General features: G+C 52.6%; 1 protein-coding gene across 3 annotated transcripts in view; it reads left to right on the plus strand.

Moving 5' to 3' along the window:
• SEZ6L (seizure related 6 homolog like) overlaps nucleotides 1-12,639 on the plus strand; it is a 158,284-nt gene extending 145,645 nt beyond the window's left edge. The window contains exons 13-17 of one of the 3 annotated variants that reach the window (XM_081285090.1): nucleotides 2,984-3,178; nucleotides 4,489-4,521; nucleotides 6,638-6,752; nucleotides 7,621-7,723; nucleotides 9,794-12,639. In XM_081285090.1, the coding sequence (XP_081141216.1) occupies nucleotides 2,984-3,178; nucleotides 4,489-4,521; nucleotides 6,638-6,752; nucleotides 7,621-7,723; nucleotides 9,794-9,823 (476 nt within the window). In that variant the 3' untranslated portion in view covers nucleotides 9,824-12,639. The remainder of the gene's footprint in view (nucleotides 1-2,983; nucleotides 3,179-4,488; nucleotides 4,522-6,637; nucleotides 6,753-7,620; nucleotides 7,724-9,793) is intronic. The other 2 variants (XM_081285091.1, XM_081285092.1) reach the window with 2 other exon arrangements.
• The last annotated feature ends 12,155 nt before the right edge of the window (nucleotides 12,640-24,794 follow it).

The raw sequence follows: 24,794 nt of genomic DNA on the forward strand, positions 1-24,794 counted from the left end.
ATTCTGAATCAACACATGCATTCCTGCAGGGTCCGTCCTCCTGATCATGCCAGACACACCTCCAGCAGCCCAGGGCCCTGGACAGTCCCCTTTGCCATCCCTTCCCTGGATCTTGAGAGTGAGAATAAAATATCTCCTGGCTCCTGGTGGTGACAGTCATTGGAGTAGAAAAGAAAACCCATCAGCTCAGGGTGCAAGCAGGCCCCACCCACCCACCCACCCAGGAGAGCAAAGCCCAGATCCTTCCTCAGTGGCGACTCCTGCTGTCACGACACCCACCCGTTTGTTGGCTCCTTCTCTGGAAGGGTGATGGGCTGAGTGCCCACAGGGCCAGGCTCAGCTCTGTGAGACAACAGCTCCTCAGCCCCAGCCAACCACTGCCAGAGACCGCGCGTGCCCAGGATCGCCTGATCCCCTGACGCTTCAGAAGAAGCCAGAGATCTGGGATATCACGTGAAACATCCTGGTTTGCAAAAGCTCCGTGACTATTGGATTTCTGTCCCACACATTGAAGAGTGAGCGTGCAGGTCACAGTCACAGGGAGAAGATCCCGGTCGGGCCTGTGTACAGCGCGTCTCCCACCCACAGGCTCCAGGGGCCGGGGGTTAAGTCCCTCTATGCCCCTCTGTGCTCTGGTCGGTACCACGGGCTGGCACGTAACAGCTGCTCAGTAAACACCTGCTGACTGGGCAGACAGAGTGACCGTCTTACAGCCACGTCGTGCGATGATGTCCCAGTCCCTCTGACGTGTTCTTTGGGTTAAAAGCAGGTCCGGGTCCTACCCACCCTCAAAGAGACGGAGATGTCACAGGAGACGGGGACCTGAAGGGCTGTCTAGTCCTGAGTCACCCGTGTCACCTATGCATAGGAGGAGAGAGGGCGCACCAGGGAGGGGCTCCCCAAGCTAATGCTCTAGGGTGGGTGGCGCATCCAGTAGGCAAAACACAACTGGTTCCAGGAGACGCAGAACAGGAGGTGGGAGGAGGAGGGACTGAACCTGCAGGAGCCGCCTCCTCTCCCTAGCATTGGGGTCATCGGGTGGGGTGGGAATGGCCCCTGCTCCATCTGCACCGGGGGTCTGCAGGGACAAGACCCCAGGAATTGTCTACAAATCACTCAGATGCCGCAGGAGACTTCTAGAACCTTCTGTCTTGAGTGGCACTACCAGGGGCGATCCGAAGGCACTGGTGGGAGACCTTTCCGGATCAGTGATGGCAGGTCCCGAGTCAGGAGCTGACCAAGGAGGAGCTGCGTAGGATCCGGCATGGAGAGACCAGGACCCAGGAGCACAGGTCGGGGAGGTAGAGCCTGGGACCCCCGTGGGGGTGGATCTGGCAGGTCCTCGGGAAGATTAAAAGTGGGATCTACATGGATGAGCAAGTCCACTGTGGGTGCATACACAGAAAGCAGGACTCACAGTCTTTCAGCAGCAGCATCGTTCACGTGAGCTGAGAGGAAGCACTGGGGGTCCCCAGGCGGGGGGACACACCACATGTATGGTCCATCCACACACGGAGCATTATTCAGCCTTTAAAAGGACAAAACCTGGCCAGGCATCGTGGCCCATGCCTGTCATCCCAGCATCTCAGGAGGCTGAGGCAGGAGGATCGAGAGTTCAAAGCCAGCCTCAGCAATCGTGAGGCCCTAAGCAGCTCAGTGAGACCCTGTCTCTAAATAAAACACAGAACAGGGCTGGGGATGGGGCTCAGTGGTCGAGGGCCCCTGAGTTCAATCCCCAGGACCCCCCCAAAAAAAGATGAAAACTGTGACATGGGCTACAGCATGGATGAACCTGAGGACATGATGCTCAGACAAGTAAGCCAGTCCCCAAAAGATAACTGCCCTGTGACACCTTGTCCCTGAGGTCCCTGAGGCCGTCAAGTTCACAGAGAAGAAAGCGGAAGGGAGGGTCCGGAGCTGGGAGGGGAGACGGGAGTCGTCTAATGCAGAGCTCCAGGTGTGCAAGATGAAAGCTCTGGAGATGGCTCGCGCATCACTGAGAATGTCCCCAACACTCAGTGGCCAAGATGGTGACTCTCGGGCTGTGGGGATTTTACTGTAACTTAAACATCCTGCAGTCCTAGGCATGGGGTGGGTTTGCTGGTCGTCCACCCACCTGGGGATAAAGAAGGACTGCATCCCCTGCTGGGCCTGACACCTGCAGCTCAACTCTCCGGCCACCTAGTACCAGGTGTCTGCAGCTGGAGGGAACACACACAGGTGCTAGCAGGAGCTTATTAGCTGAGGCCATTATTAAACTCCTGCTGTATCCCAGGCCTTGAGCTTCCAACACAGTGTGACAAACTCATGTCCAGGAAGGGAAGCAGACACTTCATTGAATGATCAACAGCATAATCAATGATCAGTACCATGATCAATAATCAAAACCATAATCAATAATCAATACCATAATCAATCATTAATACCATAAACTGAGTGGAGGGAGGAAGGAAAGATCCATGACTCGGGAGGCATCCAAGAAGGTTTCCAAGAGGAGGAGCAATGAGGACTGAGTATTGAAAGACAAGACCTGGATGCTCTAGGTGGGTGGGTCAGGTGTAAGAGGAGAAGAAGATTATCCCTTCATTACCCACCATGCCACCTGCTGCTTACTGAATGGCTTACATTCCAAGAACATCCTGAGCAGTTTACATCTTATTTAACCCTCCAAACCCCTGTGAGATAGGTACTATTATTCCCAGTTGTGCTGATAAGGAAACCTAGGATCAGAGAGGTTATGCCACTTGCTGCAGGTCACACAGCTAATAAGCAAAAGAACCAGTGTTCAACCCGGTTTCACAATGCTTAGTTTGGGCCCAGAGGTGGTAGAGAGAAAAGCCTGAGGAACAGATGACCGTTCGATGTGAGGTGGACTGGAGTGGGCCTGCCGCCAGGTGGAAGCTGGGCCCCGTGGGCTCGGGGTGAGTGTCCCCACCTTTGTTTCACATGGTCTCATCAGAGCCCCCCATGGCTTGCGTTTCAGCGGAGGAGTCCCTGGCGTGTGACAACCCAGGGTTGCCTGAAAATGGATACCAGATCCTGTACAAGCGACTCTACCTGCCCGGCGAGTCCCTCACCTTCATGTGCTACGAAGGCTTCGAGCTCATGGGCGAAGTGACCATCCGGTGCATCCTGGGACAGCCATCCCACTGGAACGGGCCCCTGCCTGTCTGTAAAGGTAAAGAAGAGTCCTGGGGCCCCTGAAGCTGCTCTGAAGGGGCGGGCGGCTGTCCCTGGTGAAATCTAGCAGGCCACCTGTTTTCATCCATTTTCTGTTGCTGTAACAAGAGGCCTGAGGGAGGGAACCTTATTAAGAATAGAAGTCCATTATTCAGCTTGTGGTTCTGACACTGGGAAGTCCGTGAGCTTGGTACCACATCTGCTCAGCATCTGGCCAGAGCATCCCGTGGTGAGACAGGGATGTGTACCAGCTCCGGTCTCTCCTCTTCTTCCCACGAAACCACAATGCCACAGGGAGGGCCACCCTCTAGGCCTCAACTAACCTAATCATCTCCAAAGGCCACCCCCAAATACACCAGGAGACAGGTATGAGGACTGGCTATCAACTGCGTGACAGGCTGGGGACACACTCAAGTCAGTGCGCTGGCCAGTTACCAGTCAGCTTTTCCGCTAGTCTTGGGGCCGCCATGGGATGAGAACTCTGGCCCACCCCTCCTCAGGAGGTCTCGGGATCGGGTAGGACGTGCCTGTCACCGAGCCCGCGGCCTCCGCTGGCCTGCCGTCCCCTACCACTGCAGTCTTGAACCCTGGGAAGAAGCACCCATCCTGGATGGAAAATTGGGGGGCTCAGCTGCCACGTCCTTTAGGCCAGGGCACGTGGGGCCGGCTCCGTCTCCTGGGCCACCAGGTGCTCTAGGAATAAAGTAGCTGGAAGCGGTTCTCCATGGCGGGCCAAGCCTCGTCCCTACCCACGGGATGAAAAGGAGATGGGCTGGGCTGACTCAGATGAGCGTGACAAGCAGGGAAACGGCCGCTGGATGTCACCTAAGGGCCTCGAGCTCACCATGTCTCCTGAAAGCCATGCAAGAGCCCTCACCATGTAGTTGAGAGCACAGGGAAGAGACAGCCCAGCAGTCCAGGTTGAAGTCACACCACCGTCTCTTAGACGCTGTGTGACGTCAGCGAAATCACTGCACATCTCTGAAACTCGACTCTCGTGTAAGATGGTGGTGTAACAGTTATCTACCTAGTGGGGCCGCTGTAAGGGTTGACTCAGGCACCGTGTGGGCAGCTCTTGGCACAATACCAGACACAGGGCGAGGAGTAATTGTTCATTATCACTATTATTGGGCTAATGTCTTTACTCTGTCTCGTCTTCCCTTGGAAATTAAGGATGTGCTCCCCTGCGTACAGAAGCCCAAGATACATGAGAGCACACTTTCATGTCTGATTTTTTTTTGGTTTCCTTTTATGCAATCAGAGCCGATCTGCTTGACGTTGACTGATGCCTCCCAATTTCTCTTGCAGTTAATCAAGACAGTTTTGAACACGCTTTAGAAGGTGAGTTCAATTCCAGTATGAGAGAAAAAAAAAACACACTCAATACATCAAGCTAATAGCAGAAAACCGGGGCAGGTCTGTGAATATCTCTATCCGGATACTTACAGACGTGATAACTAATTCCGCCTTCACTCTGCCAGAGGTGATTCCGAAACAGGAACGGCGGGGGGCAGTGGGGCCACCTGTCATCCCAGCAGCTTGGGAGGCTGAGGCCAGAGGATCTTGAGTTCAAAGCCAGCCTCAGCCACAGGGAGGCCCTAAGCAACTCCCACCCTGTCTCTAAATAAAATATTTTTAAAAACTGCTGATGGCTTAAGTACCTCTGGGTTCAATCCCCAGTACCAAAAAAAAAAAAAAAAAAATAGAAAGAATATATAAAGAAAAGCAAGTCATTAGAATTGCAACTTATCCTGAATACAACCTGGAGGGACTTGATACCAGTTCTCTACGTGACAATAACAAGGCAAAAATATTAAATTAAATTCAATACCGAGCATCCCCAGCCCTAAGCCCCTGTTGTGACCTTTCAGCCCTGTTCCCTGCTCAGTCAAGCACCCCCTGCCCTCTGCACGGAGGGGGAGCTCAGAACAGTCCCAGGGTCTGTTCTCCCTTTCATTCTGTCTCTTCCCCAACATTCCCCTCCCTCTCCCTGACCTTTCATTACAAATCCCCAAGTGAGTTTTATTAATGTGGAGCAGATGTTGAGAGCCGTGCAGGGTGCTGGGCTCTTTTCTGTTGCGGTCCCTCTCTTTCCTCTGCCTCTGTTCAATTGGGTACAAACACCTCCCACTCCAGCCCTAGGAAAACCTCGATTATCGCATTTCTGTAGATGTCTCCACCAATTACGCGGCTGCTGCTGTTCTTTCTGGAGCCACCGTTTGCTCTGGGACAATAATGAGGTCACGTAGTGTCTGGGGCTCTGCAGATGCCGTGTCATGAGCTGCTGTTCCTTGCAACAGACCCCATTCTAATCCAAGCAGGCAGAGCCAGGGTTCCAACATAAGTGACAGGAGGAGGGTGTGTGGGTCCCTCCACCTGGAAAATAAGGGGCACGTCTCGCTGTTATTCTCCGGCGGGGCTCCTGCCTTTTGCCAGCCAGTGAACCGTGACAGTCTCCCCGGGCGGGTTCTCAGAGGCAGTGAGCACCCTTGTAACGTTCTGTGCTCGCGCATTTATTGTTGTATTAGGATTGATTTTTTCAGACCCTGTAAAGTGGCAGTTAATGGGTTATAGATTGGAGGACAGCTCGGCTCTGCTGGACGTGACTGTGGAGCAGGTGGAGAGGCCCTGCAGCAGGCTCTCAAGCCACCTGGGTCCCCGTCAAGCTGTGCTGGGAAATGCCCCAAAGAGCTGCGCTAGTCCTTGCCATGGCCACCACCCTCGCTGTGGGAGCCCCCAGGTGACACCAAGAGAGTCACCCAGGAATGGGCAGCGGAGGTCCTGGAGGAAGCCCAGGGGTCTTCACAGTCGGGGTGTCCTCCACCTGCAGCCTGAGAGCTCCCCCAGCAGCTCCCACCCTCCCCTGGGCTGAAATGTCCCTGAGTGGTGCTGGCAGGCACCCCAGCTGGGGTGACGAGGTCCCGGGCTGGCTCCAGGGTTGGAAGCTCCTGGTAGAGACCTCGTGGCTGACCCTGGGCACAGGCAACTGTCTGAGGTTCAGTTTGGTTGGGTTTTTTGGTTTTGGTTTTGGTTCTTGGGTTTTGTCTTTTTGTCACATGAGGTTGAACCCAGGGTCACAGCCCAGACCATCTTTTCTCTCCTCTGCACCCCATGGACCGTCCAAGGAGCCTCCCCTCCTGGTCACCACCTTTGGGGTTTTTTCCACTTCTCTGATTTCCCTTGCATTGGATTCTAGCCCGAGTGTACCCACATCCAGCCCCCAGATGGCACAGAGATGATCGGGATCCCAGCTGTCATTCTGGTGGCCCTTCTGGCCATGCCACCGCAGAACGAGTCTGGGCTCCGGGGCCCCTGGTGTCTGTCTCCGCCCTCCAGGGGCTGGGGCTCTGGGGCATCAGCCTCTTGGGGGCCGCAGCACCGGGAGGGCGGGGTCGCCCCGAGAGCGGGCACCTGGGGTGGGGGGCGTGAGACGGGCCTCAGTGGCTTCCTTGTTCAGTAGCAGAAGCGGCAGCAGAGTCGTCGCTGGAAGGCGGGAACGTGGCCCTGGCCATCTTCATCCCGGTCCTCCTCATCTCCTTGCTGCTGGGCGGAGCCTACATTTACGTCACCAGGTAGGAGGGGGTGGGGCGGCGCTCTGCATCCCACCTGCGGCTCAGGGCAGAAGCACCTGCGATGGCCTCCTGGGCACCTGCCAAGCCTCCAGATGGGCAGCAAAGGGGACAGACACCATCCCTGACCCCAGAGAACTTAGGGACTTAGGGGACACGGAGCAGTGCACTGACTCACCCATCCCACGGTCCACTCGCTCGCTCGCTTATGCAACAATTACACGGTGGTCATCAGATCGGGACCAGCCATTGTCCCTGGTGCTGGTGGCCGCTAGCCTGCACTTGGTGGAGAGGGAAGATACTCCCCCGCGTGGTCCGATCACCAAGCTTCCAGAACCACAGCCGGGGCGCACCTACTCTGTGCCAGGCAGCCTCTGGACGGCACAAAGCACAGCCTTTGCCTTCTAGGATCAGGATCCTCGGCGAGCGGGCGAGGGGGACAGCAGGCAGAGCACATCAGAGAAGCATGCAGTGCGTTGGGACAGAAGAGGAACTGGGAAGGGAGAAAAGGGCTCTGGGGTCGAGATGGTTTTTAAGGAGTAGGCAGCAGAGGCCCCACTGACAGGGCACTTGAGCGAGAACTTGAGGATGTGATCAGGAACAGACCAGCCAGTCTGTGGGAGGGGCAGATGCAGGCAGAGAAGGCGCCCGTGCAAAGGCCCCGAGGCAGCGAGCGTCTAAGGTGCACCGTGCCCACCCAAGTGGAGCTCAAGATCTGGGGGGGAGACTGCAGACAAATAAATGACAGCTAAGGTGAGTCACCTGCGAGAGGCGGTTTCCACACACACCCTTGTCAGTCACGGAGGGGCGCCAGCTGTTCGGTGTCTGGGTCTCCGCGGGAGAGAAGTAACCGCCGTCCCCTCCTCCGCAGGTGCCGCTATTACTCGAGCCTCCGCCTGCCCCTCATGTACTCCCACCCCTACAGCCAGATCACCGTGGAGACCGAGTTTGACAACCCCATTTATGAGACGGGGGTGAGTTGCTCGCCCTTCCCGCCTCCTGTCCCCCCACCTGCAGCTGGTGGAGGCACATCCAGTGGCCTTGTCCCTTTCCTGCCAAGTCCCCTGCTGAGCTGACCAGCTCTGTCTGCAAGTGACCAGAGCCAAAGAGAGCCTGAAGGCCTGGGGAGGGGGGACAGGCATGGGGGAAAGGGCTCTCCACAGAGCAGCTCACAGCAGGAGTGTCCCTCCTACCAAGACAGAAGTCACAGTCCTGCCCAATGTAAGCACAGGAGGGACGTCCTTGTGCTAGAATCATGTCACAGGCCCACCCACCCCGCAGAGAAGGGGACCACACAGGGGCATGACACCAGGAGGTGGGCACAGTGGGGGCCACCTTAGATCCTGCCCGAAGTGTAGATGTGGTTGTTCATTAGTGTGGGCCCAGCAGGAACCAGAGACTTCCACCAACATGGTGACCATGACCACTGCCAAGTGAGCCTGTGACTTCTTGCCCGTGAACATTGGAGAGATTGACTTGGTTGCTACCCCAGGCTGCAGCCATCCCAGCTGGGGACATCCCCATCCCACCAAGAAGGGGCAGAGGCTGCTTTGGACCCTCTGCATCTTCTTCCAGATCCCAGAGAAAGGCCAGGCCCGTGCAAGTGGCACTTTAGTTGTTTGGTTTTTAGGTGTTAATGATTTTCTTATTTGCTCTTGTTGGTTCCACATGACAGTAGAGTGTGTTCTGACACATCAGACAGACATGGAGTGTGGCTTCCCGTTCTTGTGGCCGTGCACGAGGTGGCTTCACTGGTCATGTGTTTACTATGAACACAGGAAAGTTCTGTCCAGTCCACCCCACTGTCTTTCCCATTCCCATCGCCCTCCCTTCCCTTCCTTCCCTTTATCTAATCCAATGAACTGGGTTCTCCAACCCCCTTATTGTGTATTAGCATCAACATATCAGAGAGAACATTCAGCCTTTGGTTTGGGGGGGGGGGACTGGCTTATTTCACTTAGCATGATAGTCTCCAGTTCCATCCATTTACCAGCAAATGCCATGATTTCATTCTTCTTTAAGGCTAAGTACCATTGTGTGTATGTACCACATTTTCTTTATCCATTCTTCTGGATATAGCTTGGCTATGGTGAATTGAGGTGCTACAAACATCAATGTGGCTGTGTCACTGTAGCATGCTGATTTTAACCCCTTTGGATATACACCAAGGAGTGGGATAAATGGGTCAAATGGTGGCTCTATTACACACTTTCTGAGGACTCTCCATACTTGTTTCCAGAGTGGTTGCACCAATTTGCAGTCCCACCAGCAATCAGGATGTACCTTTTCCTCCCACATCTTCACCAACATTCTGGCTGGAGTGAGATGAAATCTCAGTGGAGTTTTAATTTGCATTTCTCTAATTGCTAGAGATGATGAACTTTTTTTCATGTTTGTGGATCATTTTTATTTCTTCTTCTGTGAGGTGCCTGTTCAGTTCCTTGGCTCTTTTCTGGATTGGGTTATTTGGTTTGGAGTGTGAAATTTTTTGAGGCCTTTGTACCCCTTGGAGATAAGTGCTCCATCTGAGGTGCAGGGGGCAAAACTGGAGGCTCCCTCTGCACCTTCCTGATTGCTTCCTCTGCTGTGAAGAAGCTTTTGAGACTGACACCATCCTGGACATGGCGTTGTAGAGACTGGATCACTCATATGGATGAGCAGGGTGGATCACAGCGGAAAACAATCCCCAACTCGGTTGCTCAAAGCCACAAACATGGATTTGCTCAGCAGGGTTTTAGGCTCCTCTCAGCTGGCTGGCGATCCTAGGATGGGCTGCTTGTCATCTGGGGGGTTCATTCTGCTGCCCATGTCCTTTATCAGCCAGTGGGGTCCAGAGGCTTCCGGGGCATGCCCTGTCCACAGCAGATGCACACAGCACAGTCCGCGCACCTGCTGCGGGCCGTTTGCTTATGATCCATCCCAAGAAGCAAGTAGGGGTCACGAGTTCAAGGGCACGGACACAGGAATTCCTAAGAACTGGCACCATCAGGTCTCGCTCTCCCACCAGGGCTTCTCAAACCTGTGCTGCTCTCTCCCTCTTGCAGGAGACCAGAGAGTACGAGGTTTCTATCTGAAGGAGCCGCACCTGAGAAGGGAGCCTGCGGACGTCGCCTCAGTCACGCCCCCCGGAGACGCCCATCCAGAGACCACGTGGCATTTGATGGAAGCCCCTCCCCCCCCCCCCCCCCCCCCCCGCGCCCGCTGTCTTTTCTTTAGACTCTTCATTGGAGATTTGCTGTTTTCTTCACTGTATTTATTATATTTAAAATTGAAATAGGTGTGGTTCCAGGTATCGCAGCTGCAGCCGAGTTCAAGTGACCACCTCCATTCTGAAGGCCGGTGGGAGGTTTGCAGAGCGGCCAAGGGCAGCAGAAGAAGGAAAAGTAACCCCCCCTCCCATCAAAAACGCCCGCTACGGCTGCATCGGACTGCATGCGTCTCGGACACCCACGCCCACGGAGGTGGGCTCCAAACCCAAGTCCCAAGATCAGTCCAAAAAGGGTCTTTCTCGTTGGGTTACCTCGCCTTGGACTTTAGCACGGCGCTGACACCCATTCTGGTTTGTCTTTTCCAATCTTACCGGCTTCTAATGCTCATCTCCTCCCTCCCACGAGCCTTGAGAAGGCAGCAAAGATGTCCCCTAAGCCAGGCACAGTGGCCCACGCCTGCCATCCCAACAGCTCAGGGGAGGCTAAGGCAGGAGGATCCTGAGTTCAAAGCCAGCCTCAGCCACAGTGAGGCCCTAAGCAACTCAGTGAGACCCTGTCTCTAAATAAAACACAGAATAGGGCTGGGGACGGGGCTCAGTGGTCGAGGGCCCTGAGTTCAATCCCTGGCACCAAAAAAGTAAAATAAAGATGTCACCTAAGATCCTCTTGTGCCACCCTGGCCTTACTGGGCACCGGCAAAATAAGAAAATGTTTTCTTTCTAGAAAGGTGATAAATGACGGAGGAAAATTTTCAGAGAAGACGTGAGATTTGAGAGACCCCATGAAACATTGGGTGAGGGGAAGATTGAGCGAGGGAATTGAGTTAATAAAATGTCCTTTCCTTTGACACTCCTTCAATGATAAAAGAGCAGGTCATTTACACTCCAAGTGCCAGAATCGATCACCTTGTTTGGCAGGGCCAGTCTCAGGCTGTGATAATAAATCCAGGGGCTCAGGAGGACAGGCAGAGTCTGCATGGGGGGGGCGGCCTGCTGGAAATCCAGGGGAGCTGCTTCTCTTGTGGGGGTGCTGCAGCGGCTTGGCCTTTGAAACGGGAGAGGGGGGACTGCATAGCTCCTCCAAGGACAGAAGGAGCTACCTTGAGGACGCGCTGGCTCTTAAGTATCGCCGCAGGGTGGAGGGGCCTGGGAGCGTGGGAACAGGAGCCAGGGCTAAGTGCGCGGAGGGAAGGACGACTTCGGCCCGGACCCATCTGGACGTCCAGGAGGACGGGAGGAGGACGTTCAGATCGTGCCACCGAGTCGAATCCCGTCTTTGTGCTGCAGCCCGGAAGGAACCACCCAGAAGCAGCCAGCGGTGATCATGTGACTCTGACCGGCAGCACACGGGCTCGGTGGCTTTGACACCCTCCCATGCTCTCTTAAATCTGCTGGTTTTCAAACAAGGAAAGAAAAAATCCTTCCCGGCTGCCGCGCCACACAGAGAACAGCTGGGAGTCCATCTTTGGACAGTTGCTTTGGAGATGTCCGGAGGGGGATGGGGAGCCCGGTCTGAGCGGGCAGGTCCTCCCCCAGCAGGAGCCCAGACCTTCATCCAGGGGGACACGGTGGGGATCGGAGGTGGCAAGGTTTTCCTTCTGCCAGAAGAGAATCCTGCATAGGTGCTCCCCACAGTGGACGCCCGCGAGAGACCACAGCCCCTGCCCAAGCCCAGGGCCCACCCTGACTACGAAAGACCCCCCAAGGAGACCATCCAGACTTGTAGTGAGCAGTGTCCCCTTTGGATAAAGACAGCAATACAGCTAATGTCCCCTTTTTAAAGAGACAGAGTCCAATCCTTGCTCGTCTTTTGATCTGATGCTTATTCTAACCTGAGCCCCGGGACCTGGCAGTGAAGAACGGGCTGATTGACTTCAGAACAGACCAGGGCTGGGCCAGAGATGGACATCCGCCTTCTGTAAAGACGGGCTACCCAGAAACCTCTGGGCTGCTTCTGCCCCGGGAGCAGGCAGGTCTCCTCTTGGCTACTGGAGGGTAGAGAAGATGCTGACCCTTTCTGTCGAGAAGGCCCATGTCTTTGCCCTGGGTTCGTTCAGCATCCGTCACCGGGTCCCAGTTCCTTTTAGCCCAGAGGTGGGTCCTATGAGCTCCACCACATCCAGCACGACCAAAAAGACAGGTTGGTGTCTTCTTTTTTCTCTTTTGGAAACATCTGAATGTGTACCTGTCCTGTGGGGGGGAAGACGTCACTCACAGTGCCAAATGCGTACCAGACCGCTCATTCACCGTTCGCCTACGTCTGTTTTTATAAGATCAAAATTAAAAACCCATTGGGATTCAATACTTTTGACCAGGATACACTCTTGGGAAACTCAAGGACCCACTGAGCCTTCTTCCCAGTGGGGCCACACGTTGACCGAGCCCGCCAGCTTCTGCGGATGCATGTGGTGGCATCGATGACCCGCCTATTCCTTGCAGGCCGTCCCTGTCTCTGGCCGCTAACACCCTGTGCTTTCAAATGCCCACCCTCCGCCCTCTGCAGCTTAGAGCAGACCTTTCCTGGTGTTGGGTTTTGGTTTTTTTGATAGGATTATTGAACCGACACAAGCATTCCCACGAGCCTCCGTCTTTCCTTAATGCCATGATGCGTTTCAACTGGGATCCTTTGAAGTCAGCTCCTTGGAGACCTTACAGAACATCAGGCCCATCGCTCTAACGACTGCCAAGCAGCCCAAAAGGGAGGGCAGTGGTGATGTCTTCGGGAGGGTGATAAAAGGGGGGCACTTTGGGAGGGGGATTGGGTAGGTTTAGGCAGAGACAGGAGCCCTGGGCTCAGACGGCCTTTCCATGGGGGGCAGAGTCAAAGGCATGACCTTCCTTGGAGAGACATGGGGTCACTTGAGATCAGCTGTTAAGAGTGTTTGGGACCCTCAGAGGTGGGCTTTCTCCCGGGAGATTTTCATTTTCATTTTATCATCAAACAGAATAAAAAAAATCGAAACCGACTTTGTAAGCTAGAATAATGAGATGAAGTCATTTTCCACTTTGTATATATTGATGCTAATAAAACAAGTGAAAAAGAATAAGATCTCTGGGATTTTTGTACCAGAGCCCCGGGATGGCACGACTGGGGGATATTTCCAGTTTCTGGGGATCCAGGTAACGTAACACCGGCTGGTGTTTTTAAGGCCAGGACGGGACTGTCCCACTCTGGAATGGTCCTGGGATCACTAAAGAAATGTTTGGAGCAAGACAATTCTCAGGGGTCTCCCAGCATCAAACATGCACCCCTCACCCCCACACCCCCAGGCTCAGGGTCCTAACCAGAGACCTGGGGTTGCTCCAACAGTTTGTGTTCAAAGTTCTAGAGGATTAGAAGTCGACGGTCAGCCTGCCAGCCAGTTCAGCTCCTGGAGGGGCTCTTCAGGCTTGTAGATGGCGGTCCCGCAGGGCCTCGGCTCAGCAGAGGGGACGCGGAAAGAGAAAGTAAACAGCTCCCTCTCTTCAAGGGCCACAGTCAGCCAGCACGGTGGCCCACACCTGCCCTCCCAGCAGCTCGGGAGGCTGAGGCAGGAGGATCCTGAGTTCAAAGCCAGCTTCAACAACAGCAAGGCCCTAAGCAACTCAGCGAGACCCTGTCTCTAAATAAAACACAAAATAGGGCTGGGGATGGGGCTCAGTGGTGGAGGGCCCCTAAATTCAATCCCCGGTACCACCCCCAAAAAAGCCACAGTCATATCAGATTCGGGTCCCACCCTCTGAGTCTCTTGAACCTTAATTACCTACCAAGGACCCACAGTCTCCACGGAGGCTAGGCTTTCAACATGCAGATTTTGAAGAGACACAATTCGATCCATAGCGTTCTTCCCCTGGCCCTACCAACAATCCATGTCATTCTCGAATGCAAAATACACTTGTTCCACCCCCAAGAGTCCCAAAGAGTGAGCCCATCCCCACCTCCACTCTGAAGTCCGACACCCAAAGTCTCACCTCAATGTCACTGAAATCGGTAATGGGTAAAGCTGTAGGTGTGACTCTTCCCGAGGCAAAATCTCTCCTGTCTGTGAACCTGTGACCTGTGAACCTCCATCTGTGAAACTCACCTGTCACCTTCACGAGCTTCCAAAACACAATGGTGAGCCAGGTGGAGGTCAGGCGTTCCCACTCCAGGGCAGAACCCGGAAAGAAGGGGACAAGATCCTCAGGCACAGACAAATGAGCTCACGAGCCTCAGGAACAGCCCTTCAGATTCCTCAGGGCTGTCCCCCCTGCCCTCCCTGAGGCCCTGGGCGGCGTCAGCCTGGCAGACTGGAGAGGCATCCCCGCCCCTGGGAACAGAGGAGGAAGCAGCCTTGGCCGTGGGCCTGTGGTGGGGACAGCCCTGATGGGCTCCCAGTCTCCTCTGAGGTCACTCTTCCCCTTCCTTAAAGAACAGCACACGTCCACGGCTGGAGTCTGTGGTCCGGGGAGTCCGGGAAGTCTGGACAGCCCTCCTCCCCTCCATCCTGTCTAGAGATGCTGGGATCGCCTCTCTGCTCCTGCATCTGCTAAGAAGGCTGCAGAAGTCCTCGAAGAACCCACCATCTCGCCATCACAAGGTGGTTCAGGCACGGCAATGTCCCTCTTTCCGGGGGTGGGAGGTACCAGGGACTGAACTCAGGGGCCCTCGACCACGGAGCCCCGTCCCCAGCCCTGTTCTGTGTTTTATTTAGAGACAGGGTCTCACTGAGCTGCTCAGGGCCTCGCTGTGGCTGAGGCTGGCTTTGAACTCAGGATCCTCCTGCCTCAGCCTCCAGAGCCCCTGGGATGACAGGCATGGGCCAGTGTGTTGGACTCATTTTTTTTTTCAACGTGGAAAGGCTGTGAATTCCCCAAGTCTTCAGGTTCTACTCCTTTTCCCTTAACAATTCCTTCTTCGGTCCACCTCTCTCCTTTCACATTGGACCCCACAGGCAGCAGGGATCTAGCCACTCCTCCAACTTTTGGCTTAGAAATCTCCCCAGCAGAATGTCCACCTTCACCACCCTCGAGTTCTACCTTCCAAAGGCAGAAGAAGAAGTTCCGCTGAGTTCCTTTCCACTAATGATTAGGACTCCTTTCCTCCAGTGTCCGAGGCGTATCCCTCGTTTCTGAGAGCTCCTCAGGATGGCCTTCAGCGCCCGTGGCCTACCAGCCTTCAGGTTCACAGCCAGGGAGGTTGAATGGACCTCTCAGAGCCCTTCCAGCTGTCAGACATGACCCTGTCCCAAAGCCACTTCCACATTGCTGGGTACTTGCCACCGCAGCACCCTCCCATCTCTCAGTTCCAATGTTGGTCAGAATTTCCCGAAGAACAGAACCAAAATGTGTGTGTGTGTGTGTGTAAGTGTATATACATACGCACTCCTGAACCAATCTCCCGTCATAAATTTGTAGGGGTGCAGGTAGGGGTGTGTCTGAGGCACCACACAGGGTCACCCTCACAGCTGGAACACACCAGAATTGATCACAAGGAATAGGAGCCGGATGCGATGGCACCCGCCTGTCATCCCAGCGGTTTGGGAGGCTGAGGCAGGAGGATTGCAGATTCAAAGCAGCCTCAGCCACAGCAAGGCCCTCAGCAACTCAGTGAGACCCTGTCTCTAAATAAAACACAAATAGGGCTAGGGATGGGGCTCAGTGGGCCGAGTGTCCCTGAGTTCAATCCCCGGTACAAAAATAAAATAAGGCCCATGCAAGTGGCACTTTAGTTGTGTAATTATGGAGGCTGAAGAGTCCCGAGATTTGCCCTTGGCCTGCTGCAGAGCTGATCATGGCTTCAGGCCAAGTCCCCGGGCCTGAGACCCAGGAGAAGCCGTGGTGTGAGTCCCCGGCTGAAAGCTGGGTGGCTTGAGACTGGGGACACTGGGAACAGACAGTCCAGCTCCAGTTCAAAGACCATAAAGGACCAAAGTCCTAGCTCAAAACAGCCTTGCGGGAGGCGCCCTCCCCCATGGGGGGGGGTCAGGCTTCCCACTACGCCTAGGCCTTCCGTGGACTGTGAGGGCCACTCACATCTGCTTTGCCCAACTCTGTCAGCCATGTTCACCTCATTAACACACATACACCCACACACACAACAATACACACACACAGTCATACACACCCATAAACACACACACACATGCCCATACACACACAGCCATACACACACACAGAGCCATATACATACACACATACACACACAGCCATACACACACCCACACACACACCTATACACACATACACACAGTCATACACACACAGCCATACACACACACACAAACACACCCATACACACACAGTCATACACACACACAGAGCCATATACATACACCCATACACACACACACACACACACACACACCTATACACACACACCCACACACACACCTATACACACACCCATACATACACACACACATACCCCCACAACACACCCATACCCCCATACACAACCCATATACGCACCCATACACACACACACACACATACCCATACACACACACGCTGAGACTTTATGCAGAACGTCTGGGCAAACATCTGGGCATCCTGTAGCCCAAGCAAGTTCTCTAAAGTTGACGTCACACTTCTGAAAGCGAGGGGGACCCCTCTGAGGAGTGGGGAGCTGTGACCTCCATCCTGCAGTCTTGTGGTGACGGTGTCATTTCTCAGCGAGAGACCCAAGAACTCTTCACACGTCCTCAGGGGAAGACGTGTTTAACCTCCCCGACTTCCTAGGCTGTGATTCCCAAGGAACACTAGAAACAAGGACTCCAGGGCACGCCGTGGGTCGTTGTCTAGGTGACTCCGCGGTGTTCCAGTAGGCAGTGGGAGAGTGGGACTGGAGGGGCCATGAGCCAAGGCCCAGGGCACTGACGGGGGAGGAGCTCACCCAGCTCGTGTGGGCACCGGGTTCCGCCATCAGCCCTGAGGGAGGAGAAGGAGCAGCATCGGCCAAGAAGGGCGTCTGAGGCCTGTGGGTTGCAGGCCCATCGGGGATCCTCAGAGTGCTTCCTCCTGAGGGATGAGGGAGCCCGTGGCCACCGCCAATTCCCAGTTGTTGTTGATCAAGAGTTCCCGGGAGGCCTGACCCCTGGGCCCCTCCTGACCACTGCGGGTGGTATCTGCTGCAGGTAGAAACCATCCAAGTAGAGCGGGTGCCTTCCCCCTAGCAACTGCCCTTGCCCAAGTCAGCCACCCATCAGCCCATAGCAGACGGCTCACGTGCACTTTGTGAGGCTCACGGTGCCGTCCCCACCTTGGAACTTGATCAAAGTCAGAAAAGGAAGCCTAGAGAACAGAACTGAAGGAAGAGGGGACAGAAACTTAAAAGACTAAAGACTGAAAATAGATCTCCATGAAGATAACACCTTCTCCTACTGAGGAAAATAGTCCATTCAGGTAACATGCAGGTGCAAGCAGTGCAAGCAGTGTTTTCGAAAGAAGGCACAACTAGATCATTTCTTTTTTGAAAAGGTTTCTAAAGATTAGAAAATGTTCAGCTAATTAATACGTCTGAATCCAGTAGGTTTCCTCTGTCACCCAGGGGATGCAGAAATACATTTCTGCATCAGCTCTTTTTCAGAGCATTGGATGGTTCCTCAAATCTGGGTGACAAAATTCTGCCTGATTCTCCTTCAAGCTTAAATATATCACCTCTAGTACTGTATCAGTCTGTTCTCCAGCACTGTGACAAAACACCTGAGACAATCAACTTAAAAAGAGGAAAGTTATATTTCAGCTCATGGCTTCAGAGATTTCAGCCCATCATCACTCAATGCTGTTTTCTTTGGGCCTGTAGCAAAGCAGAGGGTCATGGTGGGAGCACGTGGCAGAGGAAACTGCTCACTTTGTGGCCATGGGAAGGAAAGGGAGAGACAGGAAGGAGCCTGGGTTCCAACGTGCTGTTCCAGGACCCATGCCCAATGATTCATTTCTTCCCTCTACGAAGAGAGGTTCACGGGAAGAAGAGGCGTGTCAGGAGCCTGGAGAAGGACGGAGAACGGGGCCACACACGGTGACGGTCTTCCTCAGCCTTGGTGAGGTTGGTGGTCGACCTTCTGTTAATGTCCCCCTTCAGTTAGGCAAGTGGGCAAGTTAACAGTGAAGAGCACCCGTGTTGAACTTTTCCCGAAGTTTGAAAACTTGAAGTGGCAAAACTCTGGTTATCCGTGAGATTGGCGAGGAAAAAAAAAAGGTGCATTCTAAGGATTTTAACGGTACTTGAATTTGTTGTTGCTAAGCAACCCTTCATCTGGGCACAGAGAGCGTCTACGCCAGGCACCTCTTTCTCTTGTAATTCTATGTAGCGTAGAGTGTTCCAGAAGGTCCCTAAGAAGTTGGAGCTGCTCCTTTTACCTCCCCGTCATGAGAGTCTCTGTTTGCTCACAAGACCCAGGCAAATCCGCGGTGCCACATAAATGCATGTTCTTGTGCAGCAGTCTTGCAGGATGATTCATCCCTCTACACTGGCTTCCTCGGAGATGGCTTTCCAAGTCTTAAAAAAAAAAAAAATGCATCGACCGTCTAAAGCAAGGTCTCTCAGAGCTGTGCTGTCCCTGGGCAAGAGCCAGTGCCTCTGGGGCCACTGTCCCTGGTCCTGGAATCTTTGTGTACCATAAAGTGTTCCCTGCACATAACAGGATTTAGAGCCGGCCATCCAAAGGGGTCACCTTGGGGCATTTCTAGAGATCAGGATGAAGAGAGTGAAATGGGGTGTCCTTTCAGCCTCCACCAGGCCCTAGGCCTGTCCCCGGTGACAACACGAGTCTCCAGGTGGAGCCCGGAGGGACAGAGAAAATGTTTATTGATGGGAAATTCAGCCCAAAGCAGGCAAGTTGACCCAACTGTGGCAACAAGATGCTGTTTCTGGATCCCTCCTTCCTTCCCTCTCTTGGCCCAGTGATGAGGCAGAAGGCCGGGGGCCGGGGAATGGACACAGGAAGAGGGCTCCATCTCCGCACGTCTTTCCTCTGACCCGAAATGTCACAAAATATTGAGTACATGGAGCAAAACAAGTGGAAAAACGGTTAGGTTCTGTAGCTGAATCGGTTATGAAACAGAGATCAGAAAAGATATTAGATTCTCCGTCGGAAGCTCGGTAACGTCAGGCTCCCGAGAGCCGGTCTAGATCACACTGATTCATTCAGCGACTGCTTATTGGACATCTACAGCCACTTCAGCACAAAAGGCCCAGAGATCATTGTTCCAATCTAACAAGGAGAACAAGTTGTTAAGTTAGAAGAAACAAAAGCATAGCTTTTTTTTAAAACCCCAAACCATCAGAGATCTGGGGGCACAAAAATACCCAAACTATTTAAATTTCAGAATGAAATGAGCCCTTCCTGGGAGAAGAGTTAGTCTCACGGCTTCATGGAGGATCAGTGGAAGGGTAAGGAGACAAACGGCTGCTCTTATTCCCCAGTTTTTTAATGGCTACTTGTGGACTGAGGTGACTTTAACAATCCCAAGAAGTGCTGGGCACCGTGGTGCATGTCTGTATTCCCAGCCGCTCAGGAAGCTGAGGCAGGAGGATCGCAAGTTCAAGGCCAGCCTCAGCAACATAGTGAGTCCCTGAACAACTCAGCCAGACCCTATCTCAAAATAAAAAATAAAAAGGGCTGGGATGTGGCTCAGTGTTAGTTAGCAGCCCTGGGTTCAATCTCCAGGAGCAAAGCAAAACAAAAAATTTAAAAAGTAGCTGGCCGTTTGAAGCCGTTATGGAGGTGAGCTCATCTCATGAACCCAACAGCCCCCTTGTCCCCATCTTACAGACCAGGAAACAAGCAGCTTGAGTCCGAGGCACTTGTTCAAGGTCAGACCTTCAATGAGCCTCAGAGGTCACACACACTGCCCCTCCACATCCCAGGACACAATCAACCTCAGACCAAAAACACCTGGAAAGCAAACGATTTTTTTTCCCTGATTTTTCAACTCTTCAATTTCATCTTTTAATTTTTGGAAAGAAAACATAATCATATTTGTTCCAAGTATGTTCAGAGCTTTATTTGTTTGTTGTGATTCCCTAAACCATAGTGTAACTACTTACACCCATCGACACAGTATCACGTGGAGTCTGGAGATGTGGGCATGGGTCCTCTGCAAATGCTATGTCCTTATATGGGAAGACATCGGTCATGAGGTGTCCTTGAGCCAACCGCCCACGGATAACCAGAGATGACTGTGTGTGTGTGTCTCTGTGTGTGTGTGTGTGTGTGCGCGCGCAAAGCACAGATTCCCCAGCCAGACCACTTAGGTTCTTAATTCTGATGCTCACTAAATGTGGGTTTAGCAGGAAAGAAGCAAGTTTCAAGGCAGAGGGAGCCCTGGAGGGAGCACGGCAGGAGCTCAAGGTCCAGCCAGTGGGGCTGGAGGGTGGGGACAGGGGTGGCAGCGTGGGAGAGGGGCTCGCCCCGCAGAGGCTCTCCACCCGGGAAGTGGGGAGGAGACGAGGACTCCGTGCGCAGTGCGCCCTCTGGCGGCCACGGGGGGAATTCCACCTGAGTCGCTGGTTCTCAGCCGCTGCGATGCTCCAGGTTCGCCTCCTGGTGGAAACTTGCAGAAGTCGGGGAAGAAGCAGGAAGCATCCTGGGTGGCTGTTGAGGCTGTTATTTCCCTGTAGGTTTCCAGTCATTTCTTTGTAAGTCATAGGATTCGGCTTTGTTAGGCCCCTCGGAAAGGAGCATCTTCAGATGGCCTCTGGGGCAGGTGGCAAGACCGGCCAGGGTCAGGCTGAGTCTCTGATGGGCCTGTCACTCAATCGGTGGAGGAACTGGGTTTCCAAGGTCCAACAGACGGGGTACAGAAAGAATATGGAAGCAGAAGCCCGATGTGGTGGGGCATGCCTATAATCCCAGCTCCTCAGGAGGCTGAGGCAGGAGGATACCAAGTTCAAGGCCAGCCTGCGTGACTTAAGGAGACCCTGTTTCAAAGTGGAAAAGAGGACGGGCAGGGGATGTAGCTTAATGGTAGGACACTTGCCTGCCCCGTGCAAGGCTCTGGATCCCAGGAGGAAAACAAGTGGGGAGAGACAGTGGCAGAAGGAGTACCACCCAGAGAAAGGAGAGGTACCAGATAATGAGATTGACCAAATCATGTTCTGAACGTGTACAGATATGCTACAGTGACGCCCTTGATTGTGTATAATTATAATGCACCAATTTTTTTAAATTAATTAATAAAAAGAAGATGGAAAGGTCAGAGTGTGACCCGGATGCAGTCAGAAACTGAGACTCTGCCTGCCCTGCCCAGCTGCCCTCCCGGTTTAGAACAGTAGTGGAAAAGCACAGCATCCCCTAGGGTCATATGTGCCTCAGGAAGAGGACCCAAACCAGGAGAGATGGGACCCAAGGAGATCCCTGCCAGGGGAACACACGACAGTCCCCCACGACCGTCCCTCATAACCAGCAGTTTCAGCCACCTGCGGTTGACCACAGTCCAAAAGTATTAAATGGAAAACTCCAAAAGTAAACGATTCGTAGTTTTTTTAAACTTGTATTACAGTATATTACTATTAGTCTTTATTTTGTCATCACCGGTTAATCTCTCACTTGCCCAATTTGTAAGTTAAACTCTATCACAGGTATGTGCAGGAAAGCACAGTCTACGTGAGGTCCTGCCCACTACGTGAGGTTTCAGGCACCCACTGGGAGTCTTAGAAAGTCCCCGTGGATAAGGGGATTGTTGCCATAACAATGGCAGTAACCATTATAACATCTGGTACTTGTTCACTGCTTGCTAGTTCTTTCTTCTTTTGTGTCTTATGTTTAAGTACACTTTCTTATTTTAGATTAGTCTTTAGACGTCTGAGTTATTCGAAGTACTTTAATACCTCATTTACTCCTGTGGAGTAAAGAAACTATCCTTAGCCTTCTTTTACAGATGTGGAATTGTGTATTACAAGGCTCAGAGAGGCTAAGTGACTTGCCTAAATTCACACAGCTGATAACACAAGGAAACGGGACCCAGGGGCTCCTGGTTGATGTCCAAGGCAGAAATAACTGGCAGCCAGCCATAGCATAGCCACTCTCTCCCAGGGTCCACAGAACCAAGGCAGGCTCTGTTAACACCTGAATCCCCTAAATACAGGGCCCTGTCCTATTTAGCTTCTGTCCCAGGAGGTGCTCAGAAAGGGTTAGGTAGGCAGGTGCTAAGAGCTGGAACTCAGAGTTGAATCTTAGATCAGTCAGTGATGTGTTAGATTACTGTTACTGTAGCAAAATGCCTGAGATAACTAACTTATAAAGATAAAGGTTTATTTTGGCTGCAGTTTGAGTGGTTCCAGTCCACATTCAATTGGCCCCATCTCCTCCCTACAGTACTACCCGGGGAATCCAGCCTTTAATATAGCAAATGATGAACACTTTGCAGGGAGAGGACACCTGGTGGGGTCCTTCATCACAGCACAGCTCCTGTAGATGGAGCCTGGACCTCCCAACACAGAGGGAAGAGGGAGAGTTGCTACCTACCCTAAGTAGCAATGAGAGAGAGAGACTGCTGGGACAGCCCCTAAAAACTGTCTGCCCCTATGTTTACAACAGAATCCCAGTCTCATTGGTTGTTGTGGTGGTGAGGTTTTTTTTTTTTTTTTTTTTTTTTTTTTTTTGGAGGGGGGGCGTGGTTTTGTTGTTTTTGTTTGTTTGTTTGTTGGTAATGGGGACTGAACCCAGTGACATCTTAAACCTGAGCCACATCACCAGCCCTTTTTTGTATTTTATTTAGAGACAGGGTCTCACTGAGCTGCTTTGAACTCGCGATCCTCCTGCCTCAGCCTCCTGAGCTGCCGGAATTATAGGCGTGTGCCACAGCACCCAGCCCCAATCTCATTTGGGCCCGTAATGAGCCCAGCCTCAGATGACAGATTATTGTTTCACTTACAATAACCTGCTGCTCATTTCCCAGCCTCCCCTGATGCTGGGGTGGGTCCTCTGGTCAAAGGGCCTCAGAAGGTATTGACTTAGGGTGGGTGATGGGCTCTGGTCAAAGAAAGTGTCTGCTCTCCTGATTAAGGGGACAGCACAGCTGCTCCAGCCCCATTGCCCTCTCTTCCAACCTTGAACCCAGTCAGGATGACCTCAGTCGTCATCTGGTAGTGGAAGTGATTGGCATGAGGATACAAGTAACCCATTAATCTGGGTCTCTGAGGCGCCTCCTGATACCAGCATAAAACAAGACAATTCATCAAACCAGCCACATCACGTGTGAAATCTATGTGTCCTGCAACAGTGTAAACAGAGAAAACAGCCCATCCAAGTGGAACCTAAGAACACAGTGTGTTAGTCAGCTTTGTGTTGTTATGACAAAATGCCTGAGAAAAGCAGCTTTAAGGAGGAAAGGTTCATTTTGGGTCACAGCTTCAGAGGTTTCAGTCCACAGTTTCTTGGCCAAGGTGGGCGTGGGGTAAGACAGGACATCACGGCGGAAGGGTGTGGGGGAGGACAGCTGCTCAGCTGAGGGCAGCAGGGAAGCAGAAGAGAGAGAGAGGGACAAGATACAGTCCCCAAAAGCATGCCCCTGAGGACCCAAGTCCTTCAACTAGGTCCTACCTCCTAGTTTCCACTAACTCCCCACAATGCCATGAGCCACAAGCCCATCAACGGATCAATCCATCAAGGAGGTTAGAGCCCCATAATCCAATCAGAGCCCCACCTCTGAACATTGTTGAGCTGCTCATCAAGACTTCAATACATGAATGTTTGGAGGACTTTTATTTTTTATGGGGGGTTACTAGGGATTGAACCCAGGGGTGCTTAAGCAGTAAGCCCTATCCTCAGCCTTTTTTTAATATTTTATTTAGAGACAGGATCTCTAAGTTGCTTAGGGCCTAAGTTGCTGAGGCTGGCTTTGAACTTGCAATCCTCCTGCCTCAGCCTCCCGAGCCACTGAGATGACAGGCGTGCACCACTGAAGGTCCAAATCTTAACACACAGATGCAATTTCCATAAAGTTCTACCAAATTTTCAGATCTTGTGACCCTCCTGCCTCCCATCCAAGTTCCTCTCTCCCCATCTCCTTTCTCTCCCTATCTATATGATCCAAGATGGACCAATCCTTTGCACTGAAAGTTGACGTATGTAGAAAAACTCAGCCTGACATTATATCCATGGCTTCACATCTTTAAATACCCAGGGTTTTCTTTTTTTTTTTTTTGAAGCTAGTAAGTGAAGAGCTTAAAAGAAAATTCCTATGAACTTTGTTTCTGTCTGAATTTTTATGTGTGAACTTCATAGTTTTTGCATAGGTGATAACTGACCTCCACCTACTGTGAACATGGTGAGCAGGGACACCCCGATCGTGGCTGGCCACCCTGATTTAATGCTCCTAATCTTTCCTTGAGCATTTAGACATGATGGATAAGAATGAGTAAATGAGGTAAATGTGAACAGGGTGAACACGGATAAATAAATTTTTCTTAATTTCCAAAAAAAAAAACCTACTTTTTATTTCCTTACATTTCCAATATAACGCTTTTAATTGCACTCAATGAAGAAATGACATTCGAAGGGCTTGGGATGCAGCTTAGTGGTAGAGCCCCTGGGTTCCCTCCTCAGTTCCACCCCTCCCCCCCCAAAAAATTACCATCTTAAGATGATGCTGTTCTTACTTCTGCTGAGGGGCTATCACCACAGCTGGCACTTAACAGGTGCTCTTAAATATTTTTTGAAGAAGTGGAAATCAACCCACCCAGAAGCCCCAAGTGTGGTCAGGGTTACTGGTGAGCCAAGTCCCTGGGAGCCAGCAGATGGCATCCTCGGTCTGCCTAGCTGAAGGCATCCAGCATCCTGGAGAAACCGGTACGCACCAGGCTCGCTTTGGAGAATTAACCCAGCGCCCTTCACTCAAGAAAGAGAAACCCACGCCACTGTTATCTCATGTTG

This window comes from Spermophilus citellus (genome assembly GCF_964194105.1).
Source record: "Spermophilus citellus genome assembly, chromosome: 3".
Lineage (NCBI taxonomy): Eukaryota > Metazoa > Chordata > Mammalia > Rodentia > Sciuridae > Spermophilus > Spermophilus citellus.